We start from the raw sequence: 22,520 nt of genomic DNA on the forward strand, positions 1-22,520 counted from the left end.
TGTATATAAAATAAAGTTCAAATTCCATGCCTTACACGTGAGTTATAGAAGTTTTTTTTTTCCCCAACTCAGTCTAATTATTCTTGGTCAAAAAATAATACTAGTATTTTACACTTGAACGCATTGTTCCACTTAATTTGGCGGCGGGTCATGAAGGAAGGAAAAAAGGACGTTTTGATTTTTGGATAACAATACGTTAATTTAATTGTAATTTTGCATTGAAAAGTTAATTTTTTTTTTTAGTAAATGACTTTTGGTATTCAATGATCATTTAAAATTACAGCAACAAGATGTTTCTTAAAAATGTTGGTGTTGTAATTTTTTTTTCACCAGAATGTTGGTGTTATAATTTGAACTACCAATTGCAAACACTTTCCTTCGATCTACATAACTCTAAAGGTGTGTTTGGTTTAAGGGAAAGGTGGGAGTGAGGAGGGAAAATGAGTCACTCTCCTCGTTTGGTTAAAAATTTTAGAGTTTCGTTTATGCCCTTGTCCCATTTTAACTCTCTCTCCTAAATTTGGGATTTTTAGAGGGGAACTAAATTTTTAAACCATTATACCCTTATATTTTTTATATTCTATTACTACCCATAAAATACATTATTATAATATTTATTTTAAATAAAAAATATATTATCCTAAATAAAAAATAAAAAATATAAATTATTATAATTAAAAAATATATTATAATAAGAATTAATATAAATTATTATAAAAATAAAAAATCAATTTTTTTAAATATATTATTTATTAAATATATTTTAAAGCTGAAAAAAAGTATAGCCTAAAGAGAATAAAATTTCAATTTTTTAGAGCATATAAAATTTGTTAATTTGATTATTTCAAATATATTATTATATTAATTAGAATTAAAAAATACTGTACTAATTTTTTAATGTACACATTAAGATGATAAGACTGAATTTTTATTAAATTATATCATTTAAATTAATATTTAAATTAATTTATATAATATATCACTAAAAAATATAAATTAAAGTGTAAGAATAAAATGATAAAATGATTATTACTATTCTCCTCCCCGTCTTGAACCAAACAAGAAATCATTAAATATCCCTTCTTCCTCTCTTTTTTAATAAAATCAAACAAGATAAGGATAAAATCTCTCCCATCTCTCAAACCAAACAAGCCCTCAATATTCCAATGGAATAAAAAAGAGATGGGTAACATAAATTACTGATTTTGTGTGGAAAAAGAGGTTTACGCTTGTTAAATGAATCATTTTTAAAACATACTCATATACTATTCCGGTCCTAATTATAAGACCCAATTGACTTATTTGAGGAGATTAAGAAAGTAATTTAAGTTGGTTATTTATAATAAATAAGTGTTGTCATTCCTAAAATATCCTTGCTAATTAAATATATTGGCCAAAACTATCATTATTAGAAGGATTATCTTGGAAAAAAAATGCATAAATATAAGAGACAAAATGGATTGGGTCTTATAATTAGGATCAAATAAAAAGTCAAATTGGGTCTTATAATAAGGACCGGAGGAGTATTTTAGTAGTATATATCACCCTCTACCCTACTCACACAAAATCGTGAAAGGATAAGATTAAAATAAGGTAATTAAGTCGTTTTTATACGAATATAAAAGAGAACATTAAATTTTTTTCAGAAGATAGTTTTTCATATAGGACGGAGTCGGGGGAGAGGGCAAGTTATACAGCGAATAGTGAATTATTGAGGATAGGTGTCAGTTATTTCTAATATGTCTTTTCTTTTTGATTATTTTACCTAAACAAAAAAGTCTTTTCGAATCTGGTAGTAAAAGTTAAAATATTAGTTGTAAATATTTTACCCATCAATGTCAAATTTTAGAAATTCTATGTAAAGTTACTAGAACATTAATTGCAAAATTATCACATAGAAATGTTAAATTTCAGAAAACCAATATGAAATTCTGAAGGTATTTGTTACATAAATTTGACTCTTATCTTTTACAACTTACCACGTCTGATTTTAATTATAAGATCTTATTTATAATTTATAAATAAAATTTTATAATTAAAAACAGAGTTAGTATTATTGACTGGACAGAACATTTTAAATTAAAGGTTAATTAGTAATCGTATCTCACGGGGGAGACCTTTTTGGTTCTTTATTGAAGGTTTGATTACTCTAGGTTACAAATAATTTTTAATAAAATGAATTCAAAATAAATACTACATAGTTCTACTGCTGTCCTTTTGCTTACAATAAAATTGTCACATATTATTTATCCTATAAATTTGTTACTAAAATTATTTACTTAAAATTTATCCTGTTTTAATATTATTGGATAAAAATATATTAAATATATAAAGTTAAGCATAGAACTTTTTTTTTCCAATTTAATTTGTGATGCCGTTTTGTATCCACACAATCTGATTTTATCTTTAATTTCATATGAAATTTTTATAAGAATTCGAATATAACTTCATATTCAGTTTCTACAATTTTTCCAGTAAAAATCAGTGAAATTTCTTTCTTCCTTCCTTGAACATTTACCCCACTGCGGCGCTGCCTCCTAGTCAATTTCCTAGAAAACGCCAAATATTTATTATGTAATAAGGTATACATACATATTTTGTTTTTGCCATTGAAGGTATATATTTATTTTAAAAAGATGATATTCAGATTAAACGTCTTATATTAATTATGTCAAATTTTTCAATATGTAACATATTTTTTCTTATGTCAGTTTATAGGAGAAACCCACACGTCCGCAAGCATCGAAGATCCTCCTTAACAGTAATTTCTTATATTATCTTTTATTCTTAATGTAAGAACTATTTGATTAATTTGAATAAATTAAAAAAATTAGTTAAGTTAGTTATTCATAATAAATAGTATTGTCTTTTATAAAATATCCCTGTTAATTAAGTGTATTGATTAGAACTACTATTATTACAAAAACTGTTTTAAGAAAAAATAAATAAATATGAAAAACGAAATAGATTAAAATTTTATATTTAAAACTAAAATAAAAATTAAATTAACTCTTATTAACACGAGGTAGCATTTAAAGTCTTTAGGGATAAAGCATTTGTTAAATTAGTCCCCACGCATATTTTCCCACAACAGAAAAAACCCTGCCGTCTTTTTGGCAGGAGGAACGATTCTGAGTTTTTCAATAAAAGAGGCGTCTTTGAATAGGTTCAAAGCAAAGCTTGAGATCCCCAAAAAAAAAAAAAATCAGATCAAAAAAAGAAGGGGTTCAAAGCTCCAGAAGGCATTGGTTGCTTTGTTGCTGTTTTGTAATGCTATCTTCTTGTCGTTATTATTATTATTATGTTAATATAAAAACTAAATAACTAATTTATAAAAATTTAAAAAATTAGTCAAATCAATCAGTTATAATATGTAAGTGTTATATTTCTTAAAGTACCTTATTAATTATGTGCTCTTCCGTTCCTTAATATATAATATGTTTAACTAATTTGATTAGATTAAGAAAGTTAAGTAAGTTAGTTAATTTTAAAAAATATGACATGTTTTTCTTAAAACAACTTTTTTTTTTTACCAGAAAAATTCTAATAACTTATATCATTTATAATTTGTAGGTGAGGTGAACATTAGGCCTTTTGACAAAAAAAAAAAAGAAAAAGATGAACATTAGGCCCATATTTTAAGATAAAAACAGGAGAGGTAAAAAGTAAAAAGAATTAGAGTAAGTACGAAAGCCGCAGCTCAATTAGGTTTCCATCAGGCCTCAGTCCGATGGCCAGGCGAAAGAGAAAGTTTCAATCAGGCGGCCATCAAGGAGGTTAATATGGTCATAAAGAAAAAGGCGGAGGTTAATATGGTAAATGTGAAAATTGCCATAAAGCGACCGTGTAAATACTAAATAGAATGCATAATATAAATAGGAAAGTGTTTGTTTTGCAAGTTTTAGGTTTCATAACAGAAAGCCTGCGTGCTGTTTTGGTGCCAATATACAAGAGAGGGAGAGAGAGAGAGGGCGAGGGGGAGATCGCTGGTCTTGGGGTCTGAGTAGAGGGGGCTATTTAGCCGAGCAAAGATCCGTCCTCACCATCACCTTAGTCGTCAATATCACGGACACAAACCCTAACTTTTATTCTTTTATTCTTTTTTGTCTTGATTTCTTTCCAACGACCTTATCGATTCATTAATTTCGTTATTTTATTAGATTGACGCTGGTTATGTACTGATCAATCTCTGCGCAGTTCTACAAAACCTGAAAACCCTAATTGGAAATGGTTACCGCACCTGATTCTTCTTCTAACCATCACTCGCCGACTATTGCCGGGAATACCAATAGCCCTACGTTCCCGCGAAAAAACTTGCCCTCCCCCTGGGCTCAAGTCGTTAGGGGTGGTGAGTCCGAATCACTCTCCGGAACTCAACAATCGCCGCCGTCATCCTCATCAGCTTTTTCCTCCTCTTCCTCTTTGTCCTCCCTCACTTCCTCTGTGTTCGATCATCCATCACAGTCTGATTCCGTTCCAAAGGCGGCTCCGGCTTGTCCGCCGCTGGATAACTCTAATACGGCTGCCGCAGATGACTGTGATGCTAATAACGGTAATGCAGGTCGTTCTAAGAAGACTGCCTGGAACAAGCTTGCAAACGGCGATGTTGAGGTTAGCCCTGTAATGGGTGCTGTCTCCTGGCCGGCACTGTCTGAATCCACCAAGGCTTCGGCTAAATTGTCAGCTGAATCGTCTTCCAAGGCTTCTACCGATGGATCGCTCCCCAGCTCTCAGGTTTGGTTGCAATACTTGCACTCATTTTACACTCTTGATTGGAAACGGATTGTTTGAAGAATCATTTTAAATATATTGCTACAGGATTCCAGCAACATAGTATCTACATTAGGAAGGGTTATACTTACAGAAACTGTAACTTGTCTTATTTGCATGCATGATACTGTCATTATTGTAGGCGCCTGTTACTTCGCACACCCCTCACAAACAAGCTGCTAGTAATGCAAAACCTAATTTTGCAACAAACCATGGCACATATAATAAACAAAGATCGATGAAGCGTGGAGGTGGCAGTAACATTGGAGCTGGTCCTGCGCAAAATAGCTTCTCCAATCCCCCCCAGCCCCCACCGCCACCACCTTTTCCTGTATATCAGATGCCTCCAAGTGGCTATAATACTATGGTACCAGGAGTTCCCGATCCTTCATCAAGAGAGCTTCTTTACAAGAAGAATAGCTGGGATCCAAGGCCCTCAGTTGGGGGTTTTATGCCTGTTGTGAATGATCGTCGGAATTCCCCTCGCAGGGGCAATTTTGTGCCCCATCCACGTGCTGATGGTTCTTATCATAATAACTATGGGGGTAGACGTGATCAGGATCGTGGAAATTATGGAAATAGTGGGGATGTTCATGTAAATCAACAGAGAATGCCTCCTAGGGGATTGGCGAGGCCCTTGCCACCTAATACTGCTGCATTTGTGGCTCCTCAGCCCCTAGCACCCTTTGCAAACCCTGTGGGTTTTCCTGGTGAGTTTCATTCTCCTTTTTATTTATGTTGTGTGTACAAAATAAAATACAACTGATCACTGTTCTCTTTGTCTTTCAGAGTACTATTATTTCCCAACACTACCACTGGAACCCTTCAGGGGTATGCCATTCGTCACTCATGGCCCTCCTCCCGCAATGTTCTTTCCCGTTGCAGAATCACCCCTAGCCAATACGATAGTGAATCAAATTGATTATTACTTCAGGTTATGTACCAAACAAAAATATCATTGTTATTTCAGGTTATATTTTTTCTGCTCTCTATGTTATAATTTATCAATAAATACGTCAAATTTGAATTGTTTGTTCACCCTTGATTTCTTTTTGACAGTGATGCTAATCTTGTTAAAGATGAGTATTTAAGGTCCAACATGGATGAGCAGGGTTGGGTTTCAATTAGTTTGATAGCAAGCTTTCCTCGAGTAAGTCAATCATGCTTGATGAAACTATACTTTGAACTTTTAAACTTCTGAATATTTACGTATATTATTTATTTTATTGAAACCAAAATATGAACCAGGATGTGTGTTTGAGTCTGGTGCGACTGCAGGTTTTATTGCTTTGGAACAAATAATAAGCAACCAAAAGGAAAGTTAAAATATAAAATCCTTTTCATAAAAAATAATTGGATTTATATTGTGCATATTGGGGAATATTATATCTTTTCTTTTGTTCAGCTGCCTAACCTGGAAATATATCTCCTGAAAACAAAGGAGAAGCATCTATTTGCTTTATTTGTTGAAGTCTTTTTCAATGATTCACCAATATTGAAGCAATGCTGCTGGAGCTGGCCCTCTGAAATGATCAATTTGATTGTTATTTGGTACTTTGCGTCTGTGATAAATTTTTCTAAATTCCTTGTATTAAGTTCAGTATTGGTTCTTAAAGTGCATGAGTTGTAAAGCTTTTTACTGGTAGTTAGTACTAGTTATTTGTTTCCATGCCAAAGTTATCATAGATAGATGGATAATTACAATTCTTATCCAGATCTCTTTTTCTATTCTTGTTGTTTATGTCAACTATAATGTATGTCCATATTCCTTTGTCTTAAAATGTCCCTATAGAACTTAATAATGGTACCAATATATGGTGGAAGGTGATAAGTGGATGTTGGTTAATAAAATATTTGTGTGATTGTGACTGTGACTGTGTGCTCAAGTCTTTAGTGCAACTATATTTTATGTCAGATCCCATGGCTCAAATTCAAGTGATGGGAGAAAATTGTTAATGATAAAGTTTTGATTTTTTGATTAAAGGATAATTATGTGAGTTAGAAAGTGATAGAATTCCCTTTTTTGGTTGGAAGATTAACTTCATGAGTACTCTTTTCTTATAGGAAAATGACCCATGATAGCCTGATTCTCGTGGAAGGATATTTTTAAATATATGATGAGTTAAATATTGTGCCATCAAGAAATGGCACAGATGCAACCAAATTTTTTCAGGACATTGGTCTGTTATCCATAATTTCTAGTATATATTTATTGACACAATGATTGACTATTAGTTTGGATTAGAGTACACTTGTTTGTTTGTGCTTGAAATCTCAATCTCAATTCTTCATCCCAGAAAGAAAATAAGATTACTTTTGAACATTCACTCATTGTGGTGATTCAATTGTTTTAAGAGTGGCATCAAGTTATGAAGTGATTAGAAATGTATTTTCAATTTTGTCTTTAGTCAGCTTATGATTATGACTGTTAAATTCCAAATATCCCTCATTTTGTTATACATTTTTTGGGTTAGTTATTTCTTCAATGATATTCTTATGTAGGTTAAAAGTCTGACAAGCAATATTCAATTGATATTGGATTCATTAAGAACATCTACTCTTGTGGAAGTACAGGTAACCACTCAAAATTTCAACTACTTATTTTGTGTCAACTATAATTCTCATGTTTTGGCAAAAGTATTATTCTTTGTTATTCTGTTAGCAATTCTAATGTCTTGATTTCCTTGCAGGCTGACAAGGTGAGGAGGCGTAATCAATGGAAGAAATGGTTGCCATCGTCTCAGCTACGGGTCGATTCTGCTTTGGCATCTTCTGGTGGATCAAATCACAATAATCTGGTTGCTGATTTTCAGAAGATCGCCATTGAAGAATCAACCACTAATAAAGTTAATTCAAGCCCCACCTCAGATAGATCTGCAATAAGGACTTCTAGTCAGTCCCAACTCTGGAATAGTGATGCAATTGACAATGCCGATTGAAACTAGACATAATCAATCTATCTCGCCCCAATATTGTTAGCCTGGATCTAGTATCCAGCCTTGGGCAATACCACGTTTTTTGCTTTGAGGTTGATTGAAAGTAAGGCTATTCTGGAATATGATCCCTTCTTTAGTTGCTGAGCTCGATTTTGGTAGTAATTTATATATCAAGTAGGGGAAATAAAGATTCATTGGTTACTACTACGATCTAAAGATAAAGTTGATAAGACTGAAGGAATTTACAATTCTGATTGAGGCGGATTTTACGAGGTTATTGATTTGTACAGCTTATGCTTTAGTCTTGACCTTTTTTATCTTGAAATTTTCTGGTGTGTTACAATATGATGTGTGGTTGAAGCCAAGCTGTTGACATTTTGATACTAAAAAGGGGAAAATGAAATTAAAAAAAGAAAAAAAGAGAAATTTATTGTCGTTTCATTTGGTGACTATGTGCGCTCTGAAATTTTCTCTCTACTTTAATTGAAATGCATTGTTTTTTTTCAGGATTTATAATTAAATAATTCTTTGTAGTAGAATTATAAGAATAATTTTGTCTAGACTTGTAAGTTAAAAAATTGGTAGCTAAGACATTATGATAATAAAGTCATAGATTAAATAAATAAGGGGTTAAGAATGAAGAGTCCTGAATGTCTGCTATCTATTTATAAGAAATGTTCATGCAAATAAATAAGGGGTTAACTCATCCTTCAAGAATGACAGAATAACCCCACCATCTATGTGAAGGCATAGCTTGGACGACGGGAGGCGTTCCACTTGTGTTGTTGTTATTGCAAGGGTCAAGTTTATCCTATTCTCATGGTGTTGCCAAGAATTTACAAGCTAGATTTTACTTACAAATTATGAATAATACAGTTTGCGTTTTATGAGTATGTCATGAATTAAATTAGAATTATCTTGGCGCAATAAAAAAATTAGTATATATTTAATATTCAATTCAGTTGTAACAACTCTAAGCATGTGAAAATGCGTTTAGATTATGTTGTTACGCAAAATTGATGATAAACTGGGGGCAAAGGCAGAGAAACGGGGACGGGAAACCAGGAGAAGAAAGCCGAAACAATTGGCCCAAGGAGAAGGCCACACAAATTGGACCCCATTTTTTCTTCTAAGCACAGGACGATTGAAAAAGTCCATGATGTAAACATTCAAAATCCATTTTCTTGTCATGGCAAAATCAGCACATTCCAATGCAACTCTGGTCTCGGGTCAATTATTTTACACCTATGTCCATTCTACTTGAGAACCTTCTGAATCTTCTGCCTCCAGCCGCCACGTGGTAAAATTAATAGGCGAAGCGATCCTGAAAATTAATCTAAATCCATGTATCCTCTAAAAGTTTTCAATGTTGGTATGACTTGGATATATCCCCAAATTGTTCCCCATTTATCTCATCAACCCAAAAGCAGCCTTCACGCACAGTGACAGTGCATTTCCCAATATATGGTTTCTGCGCAAGTAGTGGCGCACTGCGATTACGATGATTTTGTGCAGAGAAATACACATTTTAGCAGAGAAATGAAGTTGACCCATGTAATTATCAAATAAGATCTCGTCATATATATTTCACCCATTTTTTTATTTTATTAAGTGGTTGCCTGATACGAAATCCAATCCTCCCCACAAATGCTGAGGAATCTATCAATGGCGTGACTCCATTCATTTCTTTGATCTCCATCTACTCCATACCGGTCACACTCCACCAAGCCTTTTATTCTTCTTATTGGATGCACAATCCCACTTCAGCTCAAATGGCCTTTATCTCTTAAGTTAAAAAGAGTTATGACTGCCTACATTTTCTGACTCCAAGCCATCCATGGATCCAGTTCGTTTCTTACTAAAAAGAAAACATAAACAAAACTAAGTAGTTGCTTCGCCTGGAGGTTTTCGTTGTCTTTGTCAAGTTATTTCTTATGCTTCTGAACTACTTCTAAACCCGTAAATGGAATACATCGAGTGAGTCATAATCAATTACTATATCCTTTTATAAATCTATGGAATATTAATCTTCACTGTACGCGAAAAGAAACGAGAAGCTTGTTGTGCCAAGGTTCCTAGATAGGGCAAGATTCATAGTTAGGCATGTAGGTAAGATGGAAATACACTCATAAGTGGGACAAAGATATAGTTATATATGTGAACTTCATGTATATCTAGGCATATATAACTGATATAATTTATATATATGTCCATTCCACCAAGAATACCCACCTGGTTCAAATGGCGCACTTTGCGTGGATAGAGTGCTTGACGCGCATATTGCATACGCATGCCATAGTTCCACCAGCACACAATTTCTCATCATTCTAGATGTACATTTTCATCCTTGTCTTGACCTACTGCTTCTACGACAAGTAATAACCCTATATATAGGACATGGATGTGTTGCTGAGCATATACTTGTATTTACATATTGAACGCCACCATCCAAGATATGGAACGCTATTCTCCTTGCATGATCTTGTTCTTTTTGTTGCTCTCTGTTGGAGCTCGATCACAGAATGTTAATGATATTAATAATCGCAATACTGATGCGTCTTCTGTGTATATTGTTTATATGGGAGCCACCGATTCCGCTAATGCTTCCCTTCGGAATGATCATGCCCAGCTCCTGAGCTCTGTGGTCAAAAGGTAAAAGCCTGCCAGATGAACTCTATATATATGCATGGCCTGTCGCACGAAGTGTGTTTGTCTTGTTTAGTTAGATTGATTTTGACGAGGGGTTGTTTGTTTTCCTTGCACCTATGATTATTATAAAGGAATGGGAGAGCTCTAGTACACAATTATAAACATGGGTTCTCAGGGTTCGCGGCTCATTTATCCCAAGAGGAGGCAGATTCGATCGCTAAGAAACCTGGAGTGGTGTCTGTGTTCAAGGATCCAGTTCTGAAGCTTCACACTACTCGTTCTTGGGATTTTCTCGACCATCAAACTCAAGTCAAAATCGACTCTGTTTCTGCTTCTGCTGCTTCTTCTGACACCATCATTGGCATCTTAGACACAGGTGTATATATATACCAATAGCTAAGCTAGCTTCATCCCCTTCAGTCACGTACACAGACCCCAGTTATTTGGATAACTAACCAGACATAGCAAATGGACGGTGCAGGGATATGGCCAGAGGCGGCGAGTTTTTCAGACAATGACATGGGTCCCATTCCATCTCGTTGGAAAGGTACCTGCATGAAAGCCCCAGACTTTGATTCTTCCAACTGTAACAGGTAAAAACGAGGAACGGCAACTACAAACTAAGTCGCTTGTGAAGAACAGAACGTATATTGTGTTAAAACGTTATGAGAAATTTGTCAGGAAGCTAATAGGAGCAAGGTACTACAAGGATGGTAACAGCGATGAGGATGGCACGGCAAGAGATACTGTTGGCCACGGCACCCATGTGGCATCTACGGCGGCGGGGAACGCCGTGGCTGATGCGTCTTACCATGGTCTAGCGACCGGCAGCGCGAGGGGTGGGTCCCCTGCTTCCAGGTTGGCAGTATACAGGGTGTGCTCCGACTTTGGATGTCAAGGCTCCGCCATCCTTGCCGCCTTCGACGACGCCATTGCCGACGCCGTTGACGTCCTCTCTCTCTCCCTAGGTGCCCCTTACTACGCCCGACCCGCCTTGACATCGGATCCCATCGCCATCGGATCCTTCCATGCCGTCGAGAGAGGCATCACCGTCGTCTGCTCTGCCGGCAATGATGGCCCCACCTCAAACACCGTTTCCAACGACGCTCCCTGGATTTTGACCGTCGCTGCCTCCACCCTCGACCGCGATCTGCAGTCCGACCTAGTTTTGCCTGATAACAAAGTTATCAAGGTACCCACATCGATTCCCCATCGTACAGACTTACCTGTCTCTTTTCAAAAACGATTCTTTTGATGAAATTTACTTTTCCTGACGTGCTTCCATGTTCTAAACCAAAAGTTAGTTTCAATTATAGTTTCATAAAGCAAGCTGTTCGGTAGGTAGGTGGTTGGACCATGCACGTTTATGCCTTTTTGATGAATAACCGGAGTTGAAATGTTGATCATGGCATGTCATTATTCAGGGTGAAGGAATCAACTTCTCTAATCTTTCAAAATCCGCCGTGTATCCATTGGTATATGGCGAGTCCGCCAAGGCAGCAAACGCCGACGCCGCTGCAGCGAGGTACTATATATTACATATCTTTCAATCTCTTTGAATGGAGTAATTGCCAAATTAGATTGTACTGTATAACAAAGTTTGATTATTTGGAGCATTAACCTTAGAAAAAATGTTCAGACAATGCCACCCGGACACATTGGATGAGAGCAAAGTGAAAGGGAAGATTGTAATATGTGATGGCAAAAGTGATGATTATTCGACGAGTGAAAAGATTAGCATTGTGCAAGAGGCTGGAGCAGTAGGATTGGTTAACGCTGATGATCAGGGTAGATATGTGGCATCTAACTTTGGTAAATTTCCGGCCACCGTTATAAGTTCAAAAGATGAAGTCACACTTCTCCAGTATCTCAACTCTACCAGGTAATTAACTTCCTTTCAGAATCACTTCCAATTTCCAAAATTAAAATAAAAACGTAACCATCCCCCTGCTCACCAATCAACTCTACTTATATATGTTTGTGTTTGAAGCAACCCGTTGGGAACCATTTTACCAACAGTTTCAGTCAATAATTTTAAACCTGCACCACAAGTAGCGTACTTCTCGTCAAGAGGGCCTTCAACAGTCTCGAAGAACATCATCAAGGTAAGCATAGTTCTGAATTGATATGTGGCCCAACTCATTATATTAGAGCTTAATATTTGCAACAAACACTAACGATCATGGCATGTACGTAGCCTGATATCACAGCACCAGGAGTTGAAATACTGGCATCATGGACTGGGGATGATTCTGAAGAGGTTCCAGCAGAAGGGAAAAAGGCCTCATCTTTCAACCTTGTCTCGGGAACTTCCATGTCCTGCCCTCATGTTTCAGGTGTCGCTGCCACTGTCAAATCTCGAAACCCCGCTTGGTCTCCCTCTGCCATTAAATCAGCCATCATGACCTCAGGTCAGCCATCACTATCCGCACTAGTGATATGTTTGTGTCTGTGTCTGTGTCGATACGATTAACTTGGTGATATATTGTCATATGTGGCAGCTATTCAGATGAACAATATGAAGGAACCCATAACGACAGATTCAGGAACAGTGGCGACACCTTACGATTACGGGGCTGGAGAAGTCTCAACGCTGGGCTCTTTGCAACCAGGCCTTGTTTATGAGACCACCACCACAGATTATTTGAACTACCTCTGTTACATCGGCCTTAATATCTCCTCCATTAAGCTCATCGCCGGCACCGTCCCGGATGGTTTTGCTTGTCCCAAGGATTCCACATCTGATAACATCTCAAACATAAACTATCCTTCCATAGCAGTCTCTAACTTTAAAGGCACCAGCAAAATAACCAGAACCGTCTCAAACGTAGGCGAAGATGAAGAAACTGTGTACACCGCAGTTGTGGAGGCTCCTAGCGGTGTGGACGTGAAGGTAAGTCCGAATAAACTTCAATTTACCAAGAGCAGTAAAAAACTGAGCTATGAAGTTAGTTTCTCCGCGACGGCCTCCGTGAAAGAAGCGGTGTTTGGCTCCATTACGTGGAGCAATGGCAAATATAATGTTCGAAGTCCTTTTGTATTGACCAAGTAGTAAAACTTGGCAGCTACAAGTAAATGGAGTAATAAATGTGTTTAGCCAAAACTGGATACCTGGGTGGTTTATACTTCATACGAAGTAGCAGAACTCGCATAACATGTTGCTAGGCAGGTTGCTAAATATATCGATCCCTGTATTGGTTGGCTGGCTGGCTAAATACTAAATAGATCATCCAGGATCTTTGTATCAAATGAAATATCTATAGTCGCTCTCCTTCTTGGGCAAATCAAGACCGTGCAGGCTAGCTAATTTGCAGCATTTTTCAATTACGTTTTGTCCTCTCCAGCATCACCTATCCCAAGAACGTCGATAATTTGCTTGGTGAACGTAATGCCAGATGGCGTTGGTGGGAATGAAAATAACGACGCGTAGAAAACGTACGTTAATGTTGCGTTTGGGTTACTGGGAATTTGGATTTAGACCAAAATTATTATTTAAATATCTAAAATTTTATGAATTTGGAAGCAATTTTTTATCACAATTTTTTTAAATTTCAAATACCTAATCTACCCCAATTATTTTAAATCTTAATTTCGCTTCTTCTTTTTTTGGTAAAATACGGGGCAACACGCCCATCGCTACTCCTTTATTATTCTAGGGAACAAGGTCCCTTTAAAATCATTGTACAAGATCAATTCAGTCTTAGGATATCCAAATATGTGGATAAGTCATACAAGTAGGATACCTTGTACGTATATGTAATTTCCATACTACCCAAATAAAGAATTTTAAATTTGAGATTTTAAATGTGATATTTTTGGGGTCAAAAATGTGATGTTTAATTTTAAATACAAGCATTTCGCTAAAAAAATTTTTGGTTGTCAAAAAGATATTCTGCTAGTTCATCCTTCGTTGCTGCGTCTATATTTGGGCCATTGAACTCTGAGTTTTTGGGCCTGATGGCCCATGATCCATCAAGCTCAAAAGGAAATGCTCTTTTCAACCCGAGCAAGGGAATTCGTTCAACGTGTATGACATTGGATATTTGCTGGCATTTCAGGTTGTGGTGCCTCTTACATAGGCTTTTGCATTAATAAGTTGTCTGAATGGATCATCCCATTTTTATCTCAAAGAATGATGAATTAATTTATTTGGAATCAATGATGAATACACGGTACAACCACTAGCAACTTATTTGGATCGTACATGATATATAGCAGTGAGGTTTATCAGATGAAGTGGGAAATGTATTTGTTGAGAACTAAGTCCACAAGAATTTGGTATGTTCTTTCAGTGGGATGGTAGCTATCCCAAAACACATACTTGGACTCGTCGGCACAAGTCTGAGGAAGAAGCCGATTACACAATATGGACACCTCCATAGTCCCTGTCCCACAGCATCCTCTATCAACCACCTCAAACCCTGAATCGTTATCATTTCAAGCAAATTTCATTTAGTTCACAAAACTATAATAATCTCTATCAACAAAAAATGATGGGCAGGCAGAGATTATACCATATTTGCCTGGGTTCTGGATAATATGAAGCAGAGGTTGGTAAACATCAATATACACGAACTTGGCTTGTGGCAGATTGTGATTTAATGAGTTCAGTTCCGCAGATAGTTTTAGATTGAACAAATGTGAGGCCATGTTTGTGTCTGGCGAGCAGTCTCTCCCTATTCCTCCAAACATTGTTCTCTGTGAAGGCATGCATCCCAGCGGGGGTGCACTGAACACTCCGATTCTCCTGGCTCCTAATCCGTACAATTCCTGCACTTGCATATGTAGTATACGAACGTTAATCAATTTGATTAATAATTACTAAATCAAACTCAAAGGTACAGTGAAGGAAAGGATCTTTATTAGCTGGAGATTATATTACCTGGACAAAGGTAGAGGCATGGTGCAGCAAGAGATCAGTGTAAGAGGGAATATCATATTGCATTCGCCTAAGTCCGGTCGCAAAGTAAGAGTTGGCAATGTCGTTGCTGCTTGCTACCACAAGGATCAGACTTTTTGATAATACGAAATTTGCTTTCTCTTCTCCAAAATTTTGTTTCAGCTTCCCTATGTATTCTTTGAATTGTTGCAATTGATCTGATAATGGTATCACCGACTATTTCCCCAGAGCACGTACCCAAGTTAAAAAAAAAAAAAAAAGCACATTAGAAAGATATATGCTATGATCATATTTCGAAGGAGATAATATGATATATGGATGTGTATAAAACTTATATACTGCTTTTTATATAAAATATATATAGATGTAGATTTAAAGCGCACATCTGTACAGCGACGTTTTAAACAAATTAATAAGAGGCGGTCCTACATGTCGAAACGAGTAATTTTATGATGATGACTATTAAAGATAGACTTAATTTAGATGGGAAATACCACAATATTTGGGGTCAAAGGATCGTAGCCTGAACCACCAGAAGCAAAGTTGACACCAGTCAAGAGATCATTGGGGTGCAAATTGGAGTCTTTATAGGAAGGTACAAATTCCTTAATGCCCAGTTCTTGAACTAAAACGTCAAAACAAAAGGACAGATAAGAGACAAGGCAATACATAGTGAAATGAAAGTAGTCTTAAGAGAGAGTAGTTAAAGACCTATGAAGTCAGAAGGGACTCTGCCATTAGAGAATCTTCCGGTAGGTCTGCCACCGTCGAAGTTTCTGCCATAAGGAAGAAAATTACACTTGGCAGGGGTTCTTAGGTCATTGTTACTGCCTGTGTCCATAATTGAGTCCCCAAATATAATGAGACCTGGCACTGTCTCATTTCCTGGCAGCTTTATCAACGCTTCCCCTCTTTCCCACACAATTCCACACCACACAGTTATCAACACCACCATTATTGCCCTCATCTCCTTCTCCATTTTCCTACGCTGTATCTTTCCCTATTTGTACGGATCCCTCTCTCTGCAACACCTCAGAGAAAGCTAAGCAACCCCTTAAATGTTGCTTTGTTGGCTTCGCCTTCTCCCTTGCGTTCATCTCTGCTTCTGCATCATTGTATTTATATCCTTCACGCCTACATAGCTACGGCTAGAAACCTCCATTTATTACTCACTCAGTCACGTAGCTATCTCTCGTTTCTTTACACATTTTGAGTAAAAGACAGTGCTGTTAAGTACTCTTGCGATCTTGTCCTTCCATTATATTCACTGCATCCGATCCAACTGCTCCAAGCAACATAAGTAGGTTGTTTACATGGCGGAAACATGAGAAAAGTAGGTCTCATTTCTAAACCAAACTTGCCAAGTAAGGCCCACTCATTTGTGAACGCATATCGTAACAACCAATGTATGATTATTGGCTTTTTTTGCTCACTTTCATGTAATGGATTAAGATGTATGCGCTCAGTGGTATATCTCTTGAACATCATGTCAGCATTTTAATAAACTTGTCCAGGGAAATGCTTTTTCTATTTTTTAATAGATAAGGCACACCGCTTTTAAGGGCTGCAAGGGATGGGGAAAAAAGAAAGACAATAGAAATCCAATTCAAATTAATGGATAAAAACTACTTCATAATATATAAAAAATAAATATGGTTACCTGAAGGCTAGGGAAGAGTTTTGGTTGGCAATTATGCTCCTTGTTAATTGGTTAACTTCTCTGCTTCATCCTCTCTCTCTCTCTCATATGCAACCGATATTCCCAAAAATTCATATTTGGATCGAGCCAAATTGGATTGAGACGGGTTGATTACATGGACATAAAACTTTGCCAATTACAAGACTTAATATCTGGCTTTTTAAGTGTTGAACCGCTTGAACTATATCATTTATCTTATTGTTCTTTCAATTCTTATGCGCTTATTTAAAGTATTCATTGATAAGTGTATAGCTAACCAGGGGACTTCCAATATTTAATATGATTGTTCTTTTAGACTGGTATATGGATTAATATGGAAGTTAATACTTGTAATTAATCTCAATCTGATGGCTCGATTAATGAAAATTATACACATACAACAATGGCTTCGCTTAAAACTTTTATCGTTTTTGTGTTTTGGTCTGGCCAGGTGGACCCTAACTATTAGCTATTCTCCATTATATTATAGAGTGGCGATAAATGTGTAGAAGTTTTTATTTTTCATCTCATGAAAAACCTTTTCACTCCGCTTAGCCCTATATCCTTGGGGTAATTTTAGTGATAGGCTCTAGAACCAAAACACAAAAGGTTAGAGAGGAGAATTTATGGATGGCAAGAAACCTAACCTCTGGATCCTGTGGGTCACACATTGGCAACACTACCCTACATTAAATGATATCCTGGCGGATTCAAATGGACAAAGACTCAGTCAAGATCCAACGTCCACTCACTTTATATATATATAGATATAGACGCACACAATATGAAACAGAGGGAATGTTTTAAATTTTGGAAGTTGAGTTATGAGGAGCTGTAGGTTTCAAATCAAACTAGCTAGTTGGCCTGGACAATTTCGGTTTGAAATCCTGAATAATACGTCATAATGACGTTATGAGAACATGATTTGAAAATTGGCTGTGATTATAAGCAAAACAGGATTTAAGACACATATCTGAGTAATTAGTAATATAAATATATATGTGTGTATATGTGTATATGTATAATCTGAGAGAAAGCTAACTAACTCAAAAGCATGAATCGGAACATGGCAATAACTTCACCCGAAATATGCCAAGAGATTTCGTAAATTTTGTGGTCCTTTGAGCAGTCACCGAATCGTTAATTATCAACCATTTCATGTCACATCGGGTCTTAAAATTCTCAACTACAACTTTGGCTGGCATAGAAGAATAAACAGTACAAGCATTTAGTGAGGCTATTATAGCTAGTCTGCTAGTGCGTGATGGCGATAAAGAGATTTAAGAGAGCAAATTAAAATTTTAGTACAAGTTCCCTCTGTTATATGTTATCAATAATATAGATACCAACCGAACATAAACGATGAGGATTGTCATGCTGCCCACAAGTGTAAACACTGATTTAATTTTAATTCCGTATATAAATACATGGGGTACATATTCTGGCTCTTTGTCTACAAATCTCGACGATAATATAGATTGCTATTCAGTTGTTCGTTGAACTGAATCCTTCTCTTTTCTGAATCGTTAGAGAGGAGAATAATTACTCAGTTATTCAGTTATATAAATCCTTAGTCTAATAACGTCACAGTCGATTCCCTAATCTATTAGTTCATTACAATAATTAGTCTCTTTCATCTAAATTAAAAAAATTAACACCCATTTATTGCACTCCTCGTTTATAATTTCATTTCATGCAAAAAAGGAAAAGGTTGAGCTCTATAAAAGTAGGTACGCGACAAGAGAATGAGAATGAGAAAGGTTCTTTAAGGAACTCGTTGATGGTTGAACAAATTGGTTGGAGAAAATAAAGAAAACGAGAATGAATATTCAAGTGTGAAAAAAAATAAATAATCTTTTTTGACAAAAGAACGCTTCTATTAATAATGGAAAAAATATAAAGAGTCCAGAGAAACAAAAGCAACCGAACAGTAACAAATATATAATCAAGTCTCAGCTAGAAATATATGCTTTCAATTTTATTAATCAATTAACACAATCGATGTATAATTGAACGACAAATTAAAACAAACATATATAAGAACATATGCGGTATATGATATGGGAGGCAAAAGCCCACTCCATATATACGAGCACATATATATATATATATAAAGTGCAATAATGACTCCAAACACAACTTTATAGCCTTCAAGTTAATTAAAATTACTGACTGTAACTGGGAAATTAGAATTGAAGAAAGAGAGATACGAATTAGGTGAATGAATAATGAAAGGATCAAGCAAGCTAAGCAAGAAGACGAGGAAGATATGTTTGAAGAACTTGATTAATCAGTATTCTGTATACTCCTTCTGTGGGATGATAACTGTCCCAAAACACATAATTGGAGACATCGGGACACGTGGGAGCCAGACGGTTGCACAACACGGCAACCTCAATACTACCAGTACCACAACAGCCCTTATCCACAACTCTATAGCCTGCAAGTTAATTAAATTAGTTGACGGAATAAATGATGATTGTTTAGTCTAATTAAATGATGACTAATTAATTAAGGGAGCAGTGTTAGGATATAATACCGTATTTTTGGTAGTTGAGGATGATATCGAGGAGAGAGTCGTAGACATTAACGAAAATGATTCTGGAGTTAGGCAAAGTGCGAGTGAAAGCATCGATCTGGTTGCTGAGTTTGGAGTTAAATAACCTGGCAGCTACGTTGTACTTATCGGCACACTGTCTTACAATCCCACCCGCCAGTGTTCTCTGCGATGGCACGCATCCGATTGGTGGTGCGCTCAGCACTGCGATCCTCCTTGCCCCAAGCTCATATATTTGCTTCATTTTAAATTTGTTTTCCACATTTCAAAACTCAATCAGTATATGCTTATGGATATATTGCCAGTATTTCCAAATAGAGATTTTTCAAATATGTAATTTTCTTTCAATATTACGCATAATCATATAAATTTGAGAAATCACTAAGAAATTTTAAGGGAAAAAATGTAATCACCAAGAAATTCTGCTATAAGTAATTGAGTATGGATATATTATTATTTCTTACTCTAGCTCTAGAATTTGTTATTACTGCATTTTAGCTATTACATTCATTTCTTGTGATCTCATAGTGATTGCCCATGAAATTGCACACAAATGTTTTCAAAATAATAAAAGTATATAGAATGGAATTACGAGTGGGGGGAAATACGAGTGATGAGATGGGTGTTTAGAATGAAATTGAGCTAATAATTAACTACGCATGCCAATATTTCGAAGGATACACTTGTTTGGGAATTGGGATACATGATTGAAATCATTATATATAGAATATTAAAATTAAAAATTAAAACTTTTTGGACACATTTAATTAGATTTTGAATTCTTCATACCTGTCGAAATGGAACGAGTTTCGGTACTCATCACTTTGATGAATACTATAAGCTCATCAGATCTGAACTGTGTATATCTTATTTGGATGATCCAAATTTAAAATCTTTAATTAATTATTTTTAAATAAAAAACTATTTTTTTTAAAAAAATGATAGTTAAGAAATTAACATTAATTTAGATTCTATACATATTAAAATAATTATTTTAAATTAAGAAAAAATTAAATATGCACTATCTAAATAAGATATAAATGATTTAAATCTAATATGCTCATGGTGCTTATAAACTGGTTCCGAATTTATACCCAGTGAAATATTGATTTGAGTGGATGTTGACAGTACAAATGAATTCAAATATTCAGAGGTGATAAAAGATTTGTCTGAACTCTAAATTAAAGTAGGGAAAGTGACACAATATGGCGTATAAGAGAACCAATTTATCTATTTAACTCGGAAGACATTTCAGATCTTATGACGATTTAGGATCCAAATGAAGATAATAAGGATGTGTTTGGGGGAAGAAGATCGAAGGGAAAAGAACGAAGAAGTACCTTCAAGAAATTAGTGGCTCCGTTAACCATAAGATCAGTGTAAGAAGGAATGTCATACTGAAGTTGTCTGACGCGTGCAATGAAGTAAGTGTTGGCTATGTCGTCGCTTCCTGCTACCACCACATACAGGCTATTCGCCACTATGTGCTTTGTTCTCTCCTCTCCCACCACTCCTTTTAGCTTCTCTATGTATTCCTTGAACATCTCTACTTGATCCGACATTGGTATCACTGACTGCTCATTTCACAAAATTCTTCATTCATTAGCTACGGAAACCAAATAATAGTAAAAAAGGCTGTGATTTGGAGCTCAGAAATTAATTTCATAGGCATTTTGTTTGATATATGTAGTCATACCGCTATTTTGGGTGTCAAAGGATCATAGCCTGAGGCACCAGAGGCAAAGCAGACCCCAGTTGGAAGATCACTAGGCTTCAGGTTTGGATCCAAATATGCAGGCAGATACTCCTTAATCCCTAGTTCTTCAACTGTCCCCTCATGCAAGTCATTCCAATTCATCACAAATCAGTCTCTCTCATATGTGTTATAAAATTTTCACAGTGGATACGCGCGCGCGCGCACACACATCAGCTTTTACGAGTCTAAAATTAGTAAGTTAGTTGGGAAAATATCAGAATGGACAGTATTAATGTATTATTTGACCATTATATTATGTCTCAAGATCGGAATGAAATCCTTTAGTTTGCACATGTACAGCGCGTCAAGTTGTTTCATCTGAAAGATTAAGTTGATGAGATCTATCTCTCAGAAAAACAAAGCAACGCAGAGAGATTAGAGAGACAGTATACCTAATAGGTCAGAAGGAACCTTGCCGTTGCAAAATCGGCCGGTGGGCATGCCTCCCTGAAAATCTTTACCGTAAGGAGGGAAATTGGCCTTGACGAGAGTTTTAATGTTGTTGTTATTGCCGGTGTCCAATATTGAATCTCCAAACGCTATCACCGCCGGCGGAGCTGTCGTATTCGGTGGCAGTTTCGCCAGTCCGTTGGTTTTCCAGAAAGCACCCAACAACAACATCAAACGCAGCACTGTGTTCCACCAACATGGCAACCCTCTCAACATTTCCATACCTAGCCACCTCTTTACGTTAGAGAGTAATATCCCTTTTCTGGAACGCTTCTGCGAGAGCTTTGTATTTCTACACTATTTTATACACCCTCTTCCCTTAGTCATTTATTTAATATCTGCTATGGACAGCTAACTGCATCGAAACCCATTGATTACAATTATGCACTTTTACCCATATGGTTAACTTTTCTTGGGATTTATATGACACATGTACGTAAAAGTATTAAAACAGAAATATGTGTCTTATATATTGAAAGATGCAAGTATAGCGGATTATTATATATAGATCCAAAGATTAAGCACTCTTGCAGCAGGTAGCTTAATTTGCAAATGAAATTCTGAGGGTAGTAAATAAGAAATATGATGTTAGTTGGAGGATCACATAGAGCCATGAATATGATAGTGCAAATTCTGTTGCCTCTGGGATCTATATATCAACCCCGAAAACCTGCTTTGATTTCTCTCTCATCAAAGGAAGGCGTTAGATCAGTCATCAGTGGATCTTAACCATGTGCCAATATACGTGAATGATCTGTGTGGATATAATTGTTCAAGTGTCGTACTCTACGAACCCTGACATGTCCATTAAGATAGCGCAGGTC

The 22,520-nt window shown here is 36.1% G+C and overlaps 4 protein-coding genes across 6 annotated transcripts; 2 read left to right on the forward strand and 2 right to left on the reverse strand.

Annotated features, from left to right (window-relative positions):
- Window positions 1-963: 963 nt before the first annotated feature.
- On the reverse strand, window positions 964-21,973 carry LOC114740651 (GDSL esterase/lipase EXL3). 2 transcript variants are annotated; one of them, XR_003739702.1, is made up of 7 exons: window positions 21,639-21,973; window positions 21,187-21,317; window positions 20,831-21,064; window positions 19,473-19,728; window positions 19,107-19,373; window positions 9,431-9,435; window positions 964-982 (listed from the first exon to the last, which is right to left on the reverse strand). XR_003739702.1 is itself a non-coding variant. In XM_028928843.1 (5 exons), exons 1-5 carry the CDS (start codon window positions 21,916-21,918, stop codon window positions 19,180-19,182), a joined length of 1,095 nt encoding a protein of 364 aa, XP_028784676.1. In that variant the 5' UTR covers window positions 21,919-21,973; the 3' UTR covers window positions 18,789-19,179. The 2 variants fall into 2 exon arrangements, 1 of the variants encoding a protein (XP_028784676.1); XM_028928843.1 differs by lacking the exons at window positions 964-982; window positions 9,431-9,435 and having other exon boundaries at window positions 18,789-19,373.
- On the forward strand, window positions 3,921-8,145 carry LOC114740649 (la-related protein 1C). Of its 2 annotated transcripts, none has more exons than XM_028928840.1 (6): window positions 3,921-4,734; window positions 4,913-5,480; window positions 5,560-5,740; window positions 5,830-5,920; window positions 7,273-7,344; window positions 7,461-8,145. In XM_028928840.1, the coding sequence occupies exons 1-6, from the start codon at window positions 4,228-4,230 to the stop codon at window positions 7,707-7,709; spliced, it is 1,668 nt and encodes a 555-aa protein (XP_028784673.1). In that variant the 5' UTR covers window positions 3,921-4,227; the 3' UTR covers window positions 7,710-8,145. The 2 variants fall into 2 exon arrangements, with proteins under 2 accessions (XP_028784673.1, XP_028784674.1); XM_028928841.1 differs by having other exon boundaries at window positions 5,560-5,704.
- On the forward strand, window positions 10,138-13,639 carry LOC114740648 (CO(2)-response secreted protease-like). The gene is made up of 9 exons (XM_028928839.1): window positions 10,138-10,358; window positions 10,487-10,731; window positions 10,837-10,948; window positions 11,037-11,547; window positions 11,780-11,880; window positions 11,995-12,237; window positions 12,346-12,460; window positions 12,553-12,766; window positions 12,857-13,639. The coding sequence occupies exons 1-9, from the start codon at window positions 10,162-10,164 to the stop codon at window positions 13,405-13,407; spliced, it is 2,289 nt and encodes a 762-aa protein (XP_028784672.1). The 5' UTR covers window positions 10,138-10,161; the 3' UTR covers window positions 13,408-13,639.
- On the reverse strand, window positions 14,551-16,419 carry LOC114740654 (GDSL esterase/lipase EXL3). Its single transcript, XM_028928845.1, has 5 exons — window positions 15,967-16,419; window positions 15,750-15,880; window positions 15,238-15,471; window positions 14,870-15,125; window positions 14,551-14,776 (listed from the first exon to the last, which is right to left on the reverse strand). The coding sequence occupies exons 1-5, from the start codon at window positions 16,232-16,234 to the stop codon at window positions 14,583-14,585; spliced, it is 1,083 nt and encodes a 360-aa protein (XP_028784678.1). The 5' UTR covers window positions 16,235-16,419; the 3' UTR covers window positions 14,551-14,582.
- Window positions 21,974-22,520: the final 547 nt, after the last annotated feature.

Source organism: Neltuma alba, unplaced genomic scaffold (genome assembly GCF_004799145.2).
Source record: "Neltuma alba isolate B1F8T4 unplaced genomic scaffold, ASM479914v2 tig00003186_pilon, whole genome shotgun sequence".
In the NCBI taxonomy this organism is placed as follows: Eukaryota; Viridiplantae; Streptophyta; class Magnoliopsida; order Fabales; family Fabaceae; genus Neltuma; species Neltuma alba.

What these genes read in the sequence shown, in the direction of transcription:
- LOC114740649 (XM_028928840.1), top strand. Translation starts at nt 4,228, where the DNA reads ATGGTTACCGCACCTGATTCTTCTTCTAACCATCACTCGCCGACTATT. An exon ending in GATCGCTCCCCAGCTCTCAG is followed by an intron (nt 4,735 to 4,912) that starts GTTTGGTTGCAA and finishes TCATTATTGTAG; the next exon opens with GCGCCTGTTACTTCGCACAC. An exon ending in AAACCCTGTGGGTTTTCCTG is followed by an intron (nt 5,481 to 5,559) that starts GTGAGTTTCATT and finishes TTTGTCTTTCAG; the next exon opens with AGTACTATTATTTCCCAACA.
- LOC114740648 (XM_028928839.1), top strand. Translation starts at nt 10,162, where the DNA reads ATGGAACGCTATTCTCCTTGCATGATCTTGTTCTTTTTGTTGCTCTCT. An exon ending in GATTCTTCCAACTGTAACAG is followed by an intron (nt 10,949 to 11,036) that starts GTAAAAACGAGG and finishes GAAATTTGTCAG; the next exon opens with GAAGCTAATAGGAGCAAGGT. An exon ending in CTGATAACAAAGTTATCAAG is followed by an intron (nt 11,548 to 11,779) that starts GTACCCACATCG and finishes GTCATTATTCAG; the next exon opens with GGTGAAGGAATCAACTTCTC.
- LOC114740654 (XM_028928845.1), bottom strand. Translation starts at nt 16,234, where the DNA reads ATGGAGAAGGAGATGAGGGCAATAATGGTGGTGTTGATAACTGTGTGG. An exon ending in ATGCCTCTACCTTTGTCCAG is followed by an intron (nt 15,126 to 15,237) that starts GTAATATAATCT and finishes ATGCAAGTGCAG; the next exon opens with GAATTGTACGGATTAGGAGC. An exon ending in CCAGAACCCAGGCAAATATG is followed by an intron (nt 14,777 to 14,869) that starts GTATAATCTCTG and finishes ATAACGATTCAG; the next exon opens with GGTTTGAGGTGGTTGATAGA.
- LOC114740651 (XM_028928843.1), bottom strand. Translation starts at nt 21,918, where the DNA reads ATGGAAATGTTGAGAGGGTTGCCATGTTGGTGGAACACAGTGCTGCGT. An exon ending in CTTTGACACCCAAAATAGCG is followed by an intron (nt 21,065 to 21,186) that starts GTATGACTACAT and finishes TGAAATGAGCAG; the next exon opens with TCAGTGATACCAATGTCGGA. An exon ending in GAGCCACTAATTTCTTGAAG is followed by an intron (nt 19,729 to 20,830) that starts GTACTTCTTCGT and finishes TTTAAAATGAAG; the next exon opens with CAAATATATGAGCTTGGGGC.